The following is a 14,974-nucleotide window of genomic DNA, read 5'->3' on the forward strand; positions in this document are numbered from 1 at the left end:
TTGCTAAGTACGAGTTGAACCGAGTTACGTGTGTTCTTGTTTTTCTCATTTCTTCATAGTTTATGATCCAGCTTGTCCAAAATTATGATATCTGGTAATTTGGAGAGTGCTATGGTTCAGAATCAGATGGCCAAGGGAAGGGTGATGATTTATTTGGAAAATGTCAGACATACAAGGTATGGTTAAAATCACTAGTTCCTGATCTGTTTAATCGAATTTGAAAAAGGTTGTTATAGGTTTCTTTTTTGTTATTAGAATCATTATTTGCGTTTGAGAATGTTTTCAAAATCTAGCCAAATTATATAAAAAAAGTTTCTATACCTTTTTTGGGTATGTTTTTCACATTGTTTAAACTCTTAGCTCTTTTTAAGTTTATGAAATTTAAAAATGAGCTCCCATTTTTGAAATCCCATACGATTATCAAATGATCTCCCATTTTTGTTATTTTTTACCTTTTGAAAATGCATTTTAATTTTTAGCCAAATTCATGTATCAGAAATCTTAAGATTATTATTTGAAAATAATTTTAAAAAGGCACTAGTTTTTTAAGGCTTTTTTTAAAGATGTATAAAAACAATATGGTTAGTGCGTAAAAAAATAGTTTTTAAAATTTTGTTATTGTTTTTGAAATTTTGCTAATAAACGAATGCGTTGGTAATTGACGGCTGTGAACCAGTTATCTTCTGACATCTGTCCATCGCTGTGTTAATTTAATAAAATTGTTAAAGCAATGGCAACAATCTCATTTGGGTTTAAAAATAATATGAGGAAAATTTATAGTCTATACTTTACAATTAAATTAATTGTCTAATCAAATTTTCTAAACAAATAAGTATGAAATCTTAACTCTTAATAACTAATCAACAAAAAGAATAAGATTACAGAAAACCTCCAACAATATTTATAATTTTATTTTAGTTAAAGTAGAATAGAAATCCTAGATTAAAGATATATGTAAATATTGCTGAACTAAGTTTATACTCTCTCAAATTAACACTACCTTACAAATTTAGTCCGTCCATTTTAATTTTTTTTATCTTAAAAAAATTGAAAATGAAACTTATTACAAATTTCTAAAAATATTTTTTATGTTTAAGCAAAAATTTGGAAATAGGTAAAAGAAAAAAAAAATAAATACGTTATCGACACTTTTAAAGTTTAGGAACCTATTGGAAGTTCAAGATTTGTATCGGAAGTTTAAGATTTGCAAGTGAAAGGGATTTTGACTTGTAAGTTAACTAAGAATATATTACTAGGTTAGTGTTTCAAGTTAAAATGACAGTTCACCTCATGCACAAACAGAAGATGCAAGAAGCCGATGCATGAATGATGCCTTTACTAATAATAATATAGTTGTGTTAGTTCCTACATATTTACATTTTACACAAGGATGGGAATAATTCTAACTTTTTACCAATTAGCAACCAGAGAAACCAGGTTCCCCAAGATAAGTTAAAAACAACATTCTGAGCCAAAAAGAGAGACAGAGAAGAAAAGAAACCTTCAAGAGTTAAATGTCATTTTCATCTGACCTTTGAATGGTTGTGAGGTCCACCAAGTGTCTCATGGTTGGCCTTCCATGAGGGCAGTTCCAAGGAGATTTCAACTCTGCCAAATGCTCAAGTATCTGAAACAAATCACCATTTCAGGAGATGCAATGCAACTACTATTAAGATTTAAGAGAGAAAGGAGTGTTACCTTCTGCATTTCATTTCTCCCTAGAGGATCCCCAATCATAACAGAGGATCTGCATGCGCGTGATGCCAGCATTGCTCGAACCCGGGAAGGGCAGACTGAATCGGCCGTGTCCATCCTGTAAGATCCGATTATAGAACACTCCCCTTCACTATCAGCAAGAGTAGAAATAAGGTCCTTAACATCTGTTCAGATACACGACCATTGTCATTCTGTAAATTTGTAGTTGCAATTGCATTGCATGTTATAGTTCATAAACAAAGTACAAGCAATTCAACTTTAACAGTTTTCTGATTCTTGAATAATTGCTTTTAATTTTTGCCCCCACCTTAGCTCTCTATCTGATTGGGTGTACTTAAATATAAATGCCCTAACCACCATGAGTGGGCTTAATAGTCATTAGGGCGTGTAAAAAGAATTAAAGGGGTTAAAGGAAATGGGTGCAAATCAAGGTGGTCAGCTACCTAATATTTAAAATCATTTTAAGTTTTCTTGACAAACCAAATGTAATAGGATTAGACGGTTGGCTCAAACACTAGCTTATATATATAGTTATATATAAAAAAAAGTTTGTCTTCACTTAACTAATGCTTATGAATGGTGTTGCTAAAATACTAACTATAAAGGACTATCACCGTAGAAATGACTGTAAGGAGCAAATGAGGACCACCTTCAACTCCAAATGTTATATTTTTACTGAAAGGGACAGCTTTTAATTTGAATCGATTTCCAGGTAGAGCATGTGGATCTTCCTCTAGAGTAAATCCATTCTTCCTGTCATCAAAGAACATAGAATTTGATATTTACAGAACACGAGGACAAGGTTTACCTAAAGAATAAGCAAAATTTTTAACGAGGGAAAGAGAGATATTGGAATTATATGCAGCACAGAATGGCACCTCATAATAACTTGAAACTAGTTAGTTTGAGTAATAAAAGTTAAGCTGAATTATCGCACAACTCAAATATTGAACGCACTACATAGATATGGTAATAATAAGTAGGTTACGAGTCATGACATAGTTATGATCCGTGGTAGGACTATTATGAATGAATTTCTGACCGTTTATTCTCTGTAGGACCCCTTTAAGCGCACAGAGAGAGACTACCAAATTGAGCTGACAATCAGAGATGAAATATCACCTGATTACGTCCATGTGAATTGAAACCACAACTTCTTCTTCAGCAGATAATTCCAACCTCAACGGCCTATAAGAATAATTAAAGAAGACCTTAGAAAAGTAGGGAAGGGTTACATACCAAATTTTCTTTTCCTTCACTTCTCCAATCAGTGCTGTGCTAACCAGCGAATTTAGCACCATAGTTTCTCATTCTCATTCTAACAAAAACTAAAATAAAATTAAAGATAAAGAGTAGCAAAGCCCCTCACCGTAGTAAGGGCTGTTGGTTCAAAATTGTCGACTGTGACAGTCGCTCAAAATTGTACTTCTCATCAGCAGCATGCTAAAATAGAATGGTTACAATGATGCAGTTATTTTTGGTAGAAACATGAAGGCAATATAAACAAAAGAATCCAAGATGAAGCAAGGAAAATCACCTGATCAACGATAAATAAATCTTGATCTAATTTCCCAATAATAAATCCAAGGTTGAATTGTCCAATCACCTATAAAATAGATTCAATCACTGGTCCTTTCATCTTCGGTTGGAAAAAGAATCAACGGAGAACAAATTACTTATACATGCAATGGGATTGGGACCAGCTAAGACTACAGATGTTAAGCTTCATCCTTTCCCCCAACAAGAAGCCAAGAATGTCGTATATTTTACAAACACTAAAAAATACTCAACAGTGCAAGAAATTACCTCTAGGAGGCTACAACCAAACATGGATATAGACCCTAATGAGGTATCGGGAGAAGTGAAAATTAGAGCAAGTAATCAAATGCCATCAGTGACATTTTATACTAGTAAGAATGGTCAAAGCTTGTAATATATGGATATTGCACGTAAAAGCACATATTGAAAGATATGGTCAACATCAAATTACTGACACCAATAGTTTCAACAAGCAGCATTAGAAACCGTAGAAAAAGCAAGATGAGATTAGATAGACCTTCATTCTACTAAAATCTTCCTTTCTGAAGAGCCTGTCCAGCTCCCTAGCAGCTGCCTCTAAAGCTCTTGCTTTCCTGTCTTCATTATCAGGTTGGGAAAGCTTCAGAGTAGCAGCAGCATAGTGGCTGAAAATGATAATAAAAAGTCAACCATTATTCATAATATGAAAACATGATAAGAGTGGATAGATAATATTGACAATGTCAGTATTTCAGAGACCATTTCAACTCTTTTCTTTCACATGTATAGCCATTCAATTTGCATCTCAAATGCCTCTGCAACCTCCTTTCCCTCAGCCCATGAAAATCAAAATGAAAAGTTGAACATAACTTTAGCTGAGGACTGGAGCTTTCCGTCATAGAACCAGAAGGATGTACCGAAGAGTTGGAAAGGTCCTCAGACATAATCTTGAGATCCTTGGTAGGTGTAGCAGTTGATTCTATTACAGGAGGCACCTTGGCTTCCTCCGAAAACTCCTACAAGAGAAATGATCGCATAAAGAGCCAGGAAATTTTTGAGGCATCATTTTTTTGCAATAAATAATAACACCCATAATGCCATTAAATCAAAGATACTGAGGCTGTCACTTGCCACCAAGCATGGACTTATTCCCATTTTCTCTCAGATTAAAATACATGATTGAAGTTACATTGAGTTATACATAAATGCACAATATTCTAGAGGGAATAATTTAGTGAAGTACTTATGTTTAAATTATGGACATACAGTGATTTTTTTTTATTGACAAACAGAATTTACTTTTCTCTTCTGCGCCAATAGTTTGGATTTCTAGAGCAATTGGCCACTCTAAATCATCAATTATTTGGAGAGCTAGATAATTTTATTTCTACAGGGAATCAACTTGTGGATATTATATGAAACTCTACCGTGTAAAATCTTGAGTTGCATTCCGAATGGGGGAAAAATAGTATTCACTTATACAGTAAAGTGATGCTAAGAGTTCTCACAAGGGATAAATAATTTGTTTGTAATCAAGAAAGGAAACTGTATACAAAGTTAATAATCTATATGGTTCATGATACTCCCAGTTGTTTCAAACATCCCCCCAAAAATGTAAGAGATTATATTCTATACCTCTGTTGTTTCTTCATCATCACAATGGTCCTCAGAAGAAAGTGGAAGACCAGTTTTACTGAAGATTCCGTCTGGTTTTAGTTGTATGTAGTTGTCATCATCATTCCCTTCTAAATAACCATCAACTGCTGGGTGTTTGCCATGTGTGAATTTCACATCTTTGGAAGGCTTATCAGCAGAGCTTTTCTTCCATTGATTATTAAGAAATTGGCTTCTTAAGACAGGCACTTCAGACAACGGTGCAGATAAAGTTTCATACTTTCTCTTATTTATGGTTACAAACTTGTCAAGTGATGCTTGAACACGGGTTGAATCAATTCCACTACCAGTCACACTTGGAGAGGAAGGAGTAACTTGTTCGCCTTTCCTGTCACTGAGATAAGTTTTCTTATGCTGATCGTGATCCTTTAAAAGAGAACCAGCCTTCTTCATGCCATGCACTCTAAGAGCGAAGTCCTTTCTGGTTATATTTTCCTCACCATCACTATTCACTACCTCAATAGCATGTGAGGATTGTTCCACATTTTTAATTATCTTGAGAGAATCATCATCATCAGCCAAAGGCTTATGGCAAGGAGCATCTTTAAGATCATCTCCATCTGGTGAGAAATGTGCCAATAACATACTCACTTTACCATTATCATAACACAGCTCAAGGCTATCTACTTGTTTAGTAGGTTCTTCAACTTTATTCACAGAATAACAGGCATTAGTGGGTGAATAGATCTTCAGTAATTCCTCCCTCAATGTTTGCAGAATATGAGTTTCGTCAGAGAAAAATATTTTTCTCTTATCGGGAGTTACATTGACATCGCAAGCTTTACATGGAAGAGTGAAATTCAAGATTGCAATTGGATATTGTCGGGAGTTTGCACTTTTATATAGCTCATTTACAAGCTTGCCCACTTTAGGCATATCCACAGGTCGATTATTTACAAAAAAGAATTGCCGATCTCCCAAATTCCTCCCACTTCCCTGTCCACTCTTGGATACAAATCCTTCAACTTTGCAATCATCTAATAAAAGTATAGATACAGACTCCAAGCAATTGAAGGTGTTCATCCCAAACACTGTTATGATATTATCTTTGAGGGAACCACTTCCTTGAGTTTTGAATACTGCAGATTTTGCATGTTTCCCTGTAGAATTAGTGCATACAAACCTAACTCCTTTCGCTATGACAGCATAAGCCTGCAATAAGTAACCAGCAAAGTTCATAAAAGAGATGAAAATACTTAATATATATTTTTTTAGGGGTAAATTGCACCCACCACCTCTGAAGTATGTGTTACAATTGCACCCCTCAACTTTCAATGGTAAAAATTAAACTTCAAAGTTCAAACTTTCATAATTGAAAAAATTAGACCTCTGAAAATTCAATTGTAAAAATTAAACTCTCAAACTTGTATAAGTGAGAAAATTGCACCTTTTTTAGCGTTTCATTTTTTACCTTTGAAAATTTAGGGGTATAATTTTCTCAATTATGAAAGTTTGAGGGTTTAATTTTTACTATTCAATGTTTAGGGGTCCAATTTTTTCACTTGTGAAAGTTTGAGGGTTGGTACAATTGTAATAACTACCATACTTTAGGAGTGATTTTTTAATTTTTTACACTTTTTTCTTCATTGCACCAAATGAAGTATACAAAGGAGAAAAAATCCAATGGAGTTACAAATTTATTAACACAAATACACAATTATATATATCTATATTACAAAAAACAGTTCATAAGATAGTACACAATAGAGCATCCACCCTCCCATCTATGCTCAAGCCCTTTTTCTTCTAGGCATGAGACATAAAATCCTTATCAATATAATCATAGGCATCCACAAAGTAAATTACATTCTTTAACATGTTATAGTTGTGTGCGTTAACTCTTTCAATGCATCAAAATTTTAATTAGAAGGTAGGAAAAATCCAAGTCTCCATATTTGAACAAATAAAGACTTCTTACAGCCAATGTTTGGCATCTCCTGAAGACCTACTTAGCATCCTACCTAACCAACCAATGCTAGAATGTATATACATAGAATGAAAACTTACATTCAATAATGAAATGAGCTTGCCATATTCTTTTCGAATATTGCGACTGAACTCTTTACTACGCACAGGTAAATTCGAGAATAACTTCTTAACCATGACAGTTGTTCCAACTTGGCGTGCAGTTTTCTTTTCTGCAACTAGTAGTCCTGAATGATTAAAAGTTAAGTGCGTTGCAACTGGCTCATTTTTTGTCCTTGTTTCAATAGTCAAATTCCCAAGAGAACAAAGAGAACTTAGTGCCTCTCCTCTGAAACCATACGTGGTTAAAGACTGGAGATCAGGAAAATCAGACAATTTTGACGTATGATGCTTAAGAGCAAGAACCTGCAGCGTTAAGAAAACAAACATATCAGATATAGTGTTTACCTCTTTCCGTATGCGAGTTTGTCCGTGTAAATAATGCACTAGTACCAACCAAAGCTTCAAGAACAAAAAAAAAAAAAAACCAAATTCATAAAGAGAGAGTGGGTTTGGAATAACTTTTGAGAGGGTGAAAATGCTTTTACCTATTAAAACCAGTTTTTGCTCAAGATTTTCATAGTATTCGGTTATATATTCAAATTTGATTCTCGGGGTGGGCATGGGTGCTCCAGGAGTATAGGAGAGCAACCAGTTATCCAAAAAGCAACCAAAAAAAAAAAAAAAAATCAAATTTGATTCTTAAAGACTTAAGTTCTCAAGACACTTAAGAAACACTCCACTTTTAGGGAAACACTGATTTCTTTTGAGAGTGATTATAAAAGAAGTACTTCTAACTGTCGTCCCAAACTCAACCTAAATATACCTTCCGGGCATTAGTGAGTTTCAAAGTATCAATGATTGACGATCAGAGTAGTTAAAAGCCCAGATTTAATTATCATCCCTACGTTCATAATCACGCATACATTTTGCCTATTCAGCGGAGAGGGAATCGCTGAAGCTACGAACAACGAAACGGAAGAGCAGTCATACAATGAAAAATTCGTATGTCCCATCGTTAATGGTGAAAAAAGAAAAGAGGCTTCATTACAGACTATCATCATTCAAAAAAAAAAAAAGGTATCAGAATCCAAAAAAATACCCTGAAATTGGTAGGAGAAATGCCGGAGCCATTATCAATGACCTGGAACCACTCTTCCCCGAAATCTTTCAAGGCAATCTCGATGCTAGTGGCTCCGGCGTCCAAGCTGTTCTCGACTAACTCCTTGACGGCGGAAGAAAGGTCAAGAATCACTTGCCCCGCGCAAATTCTGTGGACAATACCTTTGTTAATGGGCTTAATGGTCGGGGAATCGACGGCAACTCCTCCGTCCATAGTAGATCAGAAAATAACCCTCGCATCAATAGTATAGCGAGAAAATTGAGGATTAAAACCTAGTAAACTTCTCCCTGTATTTGAGTTATAATAAGATTAAAGATTGTTAAGAGAAGAGGAAGAACCGAAAACCCTAACTCAATGTCCAAGATGACAGATTTTGGCGCCAAAGAAAATGCGAGGGAACGAAGCTTCAGCTTTGGTCTCTGATTCGCCGTTCGATTAAGCGGCTTCGAGAGCAAAAAATTCTATGTAATTTTGCAATCATAAATAACTTTTTAATATTAATATACTCGAATTATTTATAATACGGTGCTGACCTGAAAAGTAGTGATTAAAAAGAAAATAATACCTTGTAGTATTAAAAATCTAGACGAGTAATATATATATATATATATATATATATATATATATTCATTGTTTAGAGGGTTATGAAATATACTTCTCGATAATTTCTGTCATGGATGCTCTTTCATGTAGATGTCAAATTCTTTTGTTGATGTCGATTTCTCGTAAGTATTGAGTAGGTGTCATGTATGTCTTTGTTTTTTAGTTCAAACTTTGACCTACATACAGAAATCTAGTATCGATGTAGTGCTGCTCTATCAATTACACTTTGATACTCTATTGATTGTATTTTGATGCCTAATTAGAACTCGACAGTGACATTGAGATAATATAATTATATTCAACTAGATATTTCATGTATGTACAATTGGCAGGTACCAAAAGGTCATTACTTACCTGGGATGTTGTGTTCATAGAAATCGCGAAGCCACCCACATTAATAATTGCATTGACATTTTTGGGCTCCAATCCAAAGGCCAACTTGATCCTCTTCCCACGTATCTTTTCAACTAATCTCCCATATCTTCAAATAAAATAGAAAAAAGAAAGAAATTTTGATATTTTGATATTTGTTATAATTGTTTGTTGTCCACATCAGTCAAATAGGAAGATAAAAAAGAATAAGATTTTTGCTGATGCAATAAAATTGTCGACGAAAGCAGAAGAATTGTAAGTATAACAAAAAATGTTTGTTGTTAGTGGGTTTTAACTGCCCTGATAGCTGGGAAGAGCCTTAGACTTCTGCTGGAGTTCCCGCAGGGAAGGTCTCCCAACGCTGTCGATTGGGTGCCCTGAGTCATTTGATTTTGACACGTATCTGTTAGTGAATCACAGCTCGACTTGCATGTGTTAAGCTAAATCGCTTTTAAGCTTTGAATAAGTGATTTGGGGAGATATGGACCCCCCTCGACCGACTTGCCAAACAGTCGAGCCGCTCGTCATTTTCGATAGGGCAGGCGCTCCCTACCCCTCACATTGACTAAGTTCATTCTTTTTTAGCCAAGACGATCGGCCTGACTTTTCTAGAAGGAGTCGAGTACCTTCTAGTAACGGCGCAACGGAGAAAAAATATTAGTCAAAAAAGTTAGAAAGTATTATCAATGTTTGGACGTTTTTTTTCTGTTTCCTAGCAATATTATTTTTTATTATAGATACGATACTTAAATTTTCTTACCACCATAAATCTAAGTCATAAGACTTCGAATACTACTAAATTAGTGTCTTTTGCTCCTAAGTAGCTGAAATGTACCTAAAATGCTCAAGTAAAAAAAAAAAACGTGACTAAAGTTGTCTATACATGCCAAAATTCACCAAAAGTAACCCTTAAAAGCCAAAATAAAATAAAATAAATGTGCTTCACTCACCCAAATTCACCGACTCTTCAAAGCTAAAACAATTTGTCCTGAACTCACATCCAAATTCACTGCACATCTCACAAATTCACTAAACACACTTCAAATCCCACAAACACACTCAAACACGCTCTATATCTCACAAACTCACCCAAAACCACCCTTAAGAGGCACAGATTGAAGGGTTTTTTTATGATGAAATCAAAGCATCAGCAACTATACTTAATTTCTTTTCCATGGTTACAAATATGTTTTCCACCAAATATGTTTTCGTCACCATGGTTACAAATTGTGAAATTTCTTTCCCAAGACTTTCGTAGTCAATTTTCCCCATGAAATTTAATTTCATAACGAGTGAATTTTGTCATGAATTTTTTCTATCTGCGAAAGTTTATTAGATCTTGGAACATTAGAAAATTATTCTAAGGGCCATCTTGCTTAATCAAAAGCAAACCATGACTATAACTCTTAACTATATCTAAAGTCCAGATAGTGTATATATATATATATATATTCGGATAAAGGAACGACGAAAGTCAATCCAAACTTATATATGTTCCAACTACTAACTCGTTGATTTTCACTTTTTTTTTTCTTTTAGTTTTTAAGTTTAACAACACGTAGGAGTGAATATTCAAACTTCGATCGGTACGAAACAATTTCTATCATAATTATTACAAAAACAGTATTAAGAATCAAAAGGGTGCTGACGAAATATGCTTTAAGCTCTCAAGAAAAATATTGTTACCAAATACAAAAGGCATATAATATAATGCACGGAGATCCAAAATGAGAGAGAGAGAGAGATAAATGTTGTACTAAAATACATGCAAAATAAATTAAATTGGGAACCAAATACTAAAAAGGAACTTAAGATCAAGGGGGTATATCTTCAAAACTATTCTTATTCTAAATGGAGAAAGAGCACTACCAAGATTCCATTGGCTTTACGTGCTAGAGTGCGCTGTCCCAGTGCTTTTTAATGAGATCGTCCATAGAAGATCAGAGTCAGATTGCACTGTTACTTTCTCTCCTTTAACTATATTTGAAGTGCTAATTAGGCCCCCAAACTTCATCTCTGTGTCAGCTGGAATGGACATTGATACCAACCAAATAGTTAACAGCACGCATCAGAATTACAAAAAAAGAAAGCTTCCAAATTGGATTAAACGGTTCAGAAAGAGAAGAGTGCAAATTGGAAAAAGAGAATGGAGTTACAAATTTAGGAGCATCACCAAATTTCATCCAAACGTCCCCTTTATCTTGTAAGCATACGAGTTAATGGGTTTCTATTTGAAAATGATGAAGAAATTGAAAGATTTTGTTGAAATTGTTCATTTGGGAATCTGAAAAGCTAAAAAGGTTGAGCAAAAATCGTGTGCCATAAGAGGAATAAAATTGATGGATCACATCGTCAACTCATTTTGCATTTAGTTGCTTAAAACCAAGCATAAACAGCATAGGATGCCCATCAATACAATATGCCATGACACAGTCATTGAGATTAAACAGCATTAGATCCAGAGGGTGGGAGGGGAACTATTTGAAAGTAGATGTTGACAGTACTTACTCAAATCCCATTTGAGACCAGTGGTTGTAGTGCTTCCAGAGGGCATTCCAATTGGAATAAGACCGCAGTGTGGACCCTCAACAGATGAGTGAACTTGGATTTCATGAGCACGAGTTTTTGGCAGAAGATGAATAAGACAATCATCAGACAGAAGGATTATACGCGTGGTTGAGAATCGGCAAAGAACATTGATGTTTCCAATCTCATGGTCAAACCGCCCACCTAGAGCTCCAGCAACAACTATGCACAGCTGAAAATCAACGACTCAATATTATAATGCCAATCTGAAAAGTAAGTCCCAGCTTAATAAACAAGCCACAATAGAAAGATTTACATCTTGATCCAACCTACATTAGACTCCTGACTTGGCATAGACTGAAGAATATATGCAACACATTTATGTAGGTCTGTGGTATCCTGATCTTCAGATTCATCAAATACCTTGGTTCCCTGCACCATGTGAATATGGATATCTTGAGCTAGCAATGTTATACGTTATAAACAACATAGTAATTACAATATGTAATGCAATTGAATTCCACCAAAACGTAAAAATGGCAAAGTTACAAACAAGATGTAGAAAGAATCATCAATGGGAAGATGAAAACGTGTGTCAATACTAAAAGGATGACAACTAGGCATGACCCGGAAATGGAAGGTAATAGTTAAGATTTGTTTGATAACCATTTATTTTTGGTTTTTTGTTTTTTAAAACTAGGCTTATAAACAATACTTCCACCTATGTTTCTTTGGTTTTTTATCAACTTTTTAAAAATGTTCCCAAAATCTAAGCCAAATTTTGAAAACTAAAAAAAGCAGTTTCTAAATTTTTAAAAATGTATTTTTAGGAAAGGTGAAAATGATACAAAAGAAATTGGGAGGAAACATGAATAGTTTTTTAAAATGGAAAACTAAAAATGAAATTGCTATCAAACAGGGCATGGATTCTTTCGTTTTTGGAGGGTGAGAGGGGAAGAGTGACGTACTTTCTTAGCATAAAAATCCAGTACTTCTGTCCGAATTGAATCCATGTCTCCTCTGATAACATCTGGCTTGTAGCTGGCAAAATATATATATATATATATATATATATATATATATATATATATAAAAAAGTATAATCAAGTTTAACAAAACACAAGATATCTAATTCTAGAATAGTTTATTCATTTTAAAACAATAATATAAACTATCATGAAATGCTTGATATGTAGACATCTAATACCCACAAAATATTTTAGAATGTCTTCTTCAGCCAGCTATTGGTATTTGTTTTTTTAGTATCAATCACATCTTGAAACTTGGGGGCATATTTGGGAGCTTCTTTTTCCGGAAAGAAGATTATTTTTAAGAATGGTGATCAAGTGATTTGTAAAGATTTAGATTACTGTTCACATAAAATCACTAACTACAATATGATCATTAAAAAAAGAACAGTTTCAATTATTGTAAAAGAACTAATTGAAAGAAGAAAAACAACTTCTGAACGACATTTACTCCACGTAATTTCCAAGAGAGGCAATGAGTTGGTGTCCAAACAAAACATGAAACTCAAAAAACTGCTAACATCCGATAATGGAAGTAACGTTTTCTGAAATTATCCAAGGAACCAAATTAAAACTAACCCACCAGGACCGAAAAGGCAATTTAACCAAAAATAAATAAACCCTAAAAGTTTCTCATAACAGTCGGTATTAAACAGGACTCTAAAGTAAAACCCAGGGGTGGTCCATGACATCAATAATCTCCCTCTCCTGAAAGAATTTTTTTCTTCGGATGCAGGGAAAGATTATTTATGAAATGGAACACTTTCACGCGTAAACCATCTAAATTTCCAAAACAAAAACAAATAAATAACTAATGGCACAAATGCATACCCATAACAAAAAGATAAGAAAAAGGCATCGAAGCAAACCTATTTCGAACATCCAGGGCGTCTAAATGAGGAAAGAACGAGGGCAATTCATCATATACGCGATTGGCGCCTCCATCGGCACAGAGACGAAGTTGTGCTGCTCTACAACAATACACAGAAAACAAAAAACACATCAAGACAGATGTAAGAAAATTCATCAAAAACCCTCCAAGAATCAAAACCCAAATCTAAAAACAGCGGAGCGAAAAGGGGGAGAGCAGAGTAACCGTGCTTCCAGAGCAGGGGAGTGAATCTGGGGAGGCGTTGGTTGAGCAGGACAAGGGCGTAGGTTGAAGAACGGCGGTTGTCGGCCGGAGTAGAAGAAGGGAGGAGGAAGTCCGAGGAGTGGAACATGGCCGCCATGGCCGACGGGAGCGATTGAGAACTTCGATTCGATTTTGATTTGATTTGATAGGCATGGATTTCTTGGCGGTCAAAGTAGAAGAAAAAAGTAACTTCCAGAAACTTATTGAATATTCAAAGCCATTGATAAGCAAAATCGCTGACCTGCACTTCGCTGACTTTTATACCACATCTTTTTTCTTCCCGCTCTGTGTGATTGGCACGTGCAACGCATGGTTAATTACCATAACACCCTTCCATTTCTACCTAATTGGTCTGAAGTGTTGACAACTCCTTATTAAACTTGTTCTAAGAAAAAAAAAAATCTCATTATTAAACTTTCCAATTTTGCATAGGTGAAATTTTAAAATGGTGGAAGAGGTGAGAGATCTATTAGACAAAAATTGAAATTTTAAAGACTTATTAAACTAATGCATCAGCAACTTTGAATGGTTTTAGCTCTGTGCAAGATTCTTTGAGCTTTGTGATTTGGGTTGGATTGCCACGATATTTTTTCTTACTATTCTTCTGGTTGACACTAGTTTGGTTTTGCATATTTCGTGTTGAACGATTAAAGAAAGTGTGTCTATCTCTTTCCATTTTAGACAAGGTTTTGCTATTCTTCTTTTTATCGTTTAGATAGACTCGAATCATGAGTCACAACTTGTAATTTAACCAAATTCAAACTTTGGAATTAAAATTTTGTGTCATTTATACCATAAATATGCTCCTAGATTCGAGTACAAGAGCACACTAATTTTTGTAGATATTTTTTGGTTGAGTCCATATTTGGATGGATAATTTTTTGCCTACTTGGTTTTGTGCTAAGTTGAAATATTTTGATGGTTTGAAATAAAACTTGACTATAATGAAGATGAAATATTTATATCATTAATTTTTTTTTTCCTCTTAAAACTTAGGTGCGTTTGGTTGGTAATCAGAAAACAAAATTTTGAAAATAAAGAATTAAATGAGACCAGAGTTGTATGTTTTTGGAAGCAAATTGATGTAAAAAAAAAAAAAATTCATTCAATGTGTTTGGTTGGTAATAATAAAAAAAAAGACGAATTTTTACATGCAAGTCAAAGGTAGAAGATGATGTAAATTCATTCAATTTTTTTAATTAAAGAAAAAATGAACATGAGGAAATATTATGGCACAAATAGCTCACTATTTATTATTTCATATTTATATTAATCGACTTCTTTAGTTATTTAAACACTATGTTTCAAACCTTA

The 14,974-nt window shown here is 34.3% G+C and overlaps 2 protein-coding genes across 8 annotated transcripts; both read right to left on the minus strand.

The window, feature by feature from the left end:
* Nucleotides 1-1,319: 1,319 nt before the first annotated feature.
* On the minus strand, nt 1,320-8,491 carry PMS1 (DNA mismatch repair protein). 6 transcript variants are annotated; one of them, XR_015787049.1, is made up of 11 exons: nt 7,976-8,491; nt 6,916-7,239; nt 4,870-6,060; nt 3,994-4,250; nt 3,773-3,899; nt 3,254-3,322; nt 3,086-3,159; nt 2,839-2,904; nt 2,331-2,469; nt 1,699-1,907; nt 1,320-1,627 (listed from the first exon to the last, which is right to left on the minus strand). XR_015787049.1 is itself a non-coding variant. In XM_022293829.2 (11 exons), exons 1-11 carry the CDS (start codon nt 8,207-8,209, stop codon nt 1,511-1,513), a joined length of 2,745 nt encoding a protein of 914 aa, XP_022149521.1. In that variant the 5' UTR covers nt 8,210-8,488; the 3' UTR covers nt 1,320-1,510. The 6 variants fall into 6 exon arrangements, 3 of the variants coding, with proteins under 3 accessions (XP_022149521.1, XP_087973060.1, XP_022149536.1); XR_015787051.1 differs by having other exon boundaries at nt 1,699-1,846; nt 2,366-2,469; nt 7,976-8,490; XR_015787050.1 differs by having other exon boundaries at nt 1,699-1,880; nt 7,976-8,490.
* A 2,106-nt stretch (nt 8,492-10,597) lies between these two features.
* On the minus strand, nt 10,598-13,888 carry TPK1 (thiamine pyrophosphokinase1). 2 transcript variants are annotated; one of them, XM_022293809.2, is made up of 6 exons: nt 13,622-13,888; nt 13,395-13,491; nt 12,466-12,538; nt 11,831-11,929; nt 11,480-11,729; nt 10,598-10,996 (listed from the first exon to the last, which is right to left on the minus strand). In XM_022293809.2, exons 1-6 carry the CDS (start codon nt 13,755-13,757, stop codon nt 10,857-10,859), a joined length of 795 nt encoding a protein of 264 aa, XP_022149501.1. In that variant the 5' UTR covers nt 13,758-13,888; the 3' UTR covers nt 10,598-10,856. The 2 variants fall into 2 exon arrangements, with proteins under 2 accessions (XP_022149501.1, XP_022149510.1); XM_022293818.2 differs by having other exon boundaries at nt 13,395-13,496; nt 13,622-13,825.
* Between the last annotated feature and the right edge of the window lie 1,086 nt (nt 13,889-14,974).

The sequence above is a fragment of the Momordica charantia genome (assembly GCF_013281855.1).
Source record: "Momordica charantia cultivar OHB3-1 chromosome 9 unlocalized genomic scaffold, Mcharantia_2.0 BLBB01000009.1, whole genome shotgun sequence".
Taxonomy (NCBI): domain Eukaryota; kingdom Viridiplantae; phylum Streptophyta; class Magnoliopsida; order Cucurbitales; family Cucurbitaceae; genus Momordica; species Momordica charantia.

Excerpts from the sequence above, each read along its gene's own strand:
- TPK1 (XM_022293809.2), bottom strand. The coding sequence starts at position 13,757 with ATGGCGGCCATGTTCCACTCCTCGGACTTCCTCCTCCCTTCTTCTACT. Across the intron at positions 12,539-13,394 it reads GCCCTGGATGTTCGAAATAG|CTACAAGCCAGATGTTATCA; the intron begins GTTTGCTTCGAT and ends ATATTTTGCCAG. Across the intron at positions 11,930-12,465 it reads TGGATTTTTATGCTAAGAAA|GGAACCAAGGTATTTGATGA; the intron begins GTACGTCACTCT and ends CACATGGTGCAG.
- PMS1 (XM_022293829.2), bottom strand. The coding sequence starts at position 8,209 with ATGGACGGAGGAGTTGCCGTCGATTCCCCGACCATTAAGCCCATTAAC. Across the intron at positions 7,240-7,975 it reads TTTCTCCTACCAATTTCAGG|GTTCTTGCTCTTAAGCATCA; the intron begins GTATTTTTTTGG and ends TTAACGCTGCAG. Across the intron at positions 4,251-4,869 it reads ATGATGAAGAAACAACAGAG|GAGTTTTCGGAGGAAGCCAA; the intron begins GTATAGAATATA and ends TTTCTCTTGTAG.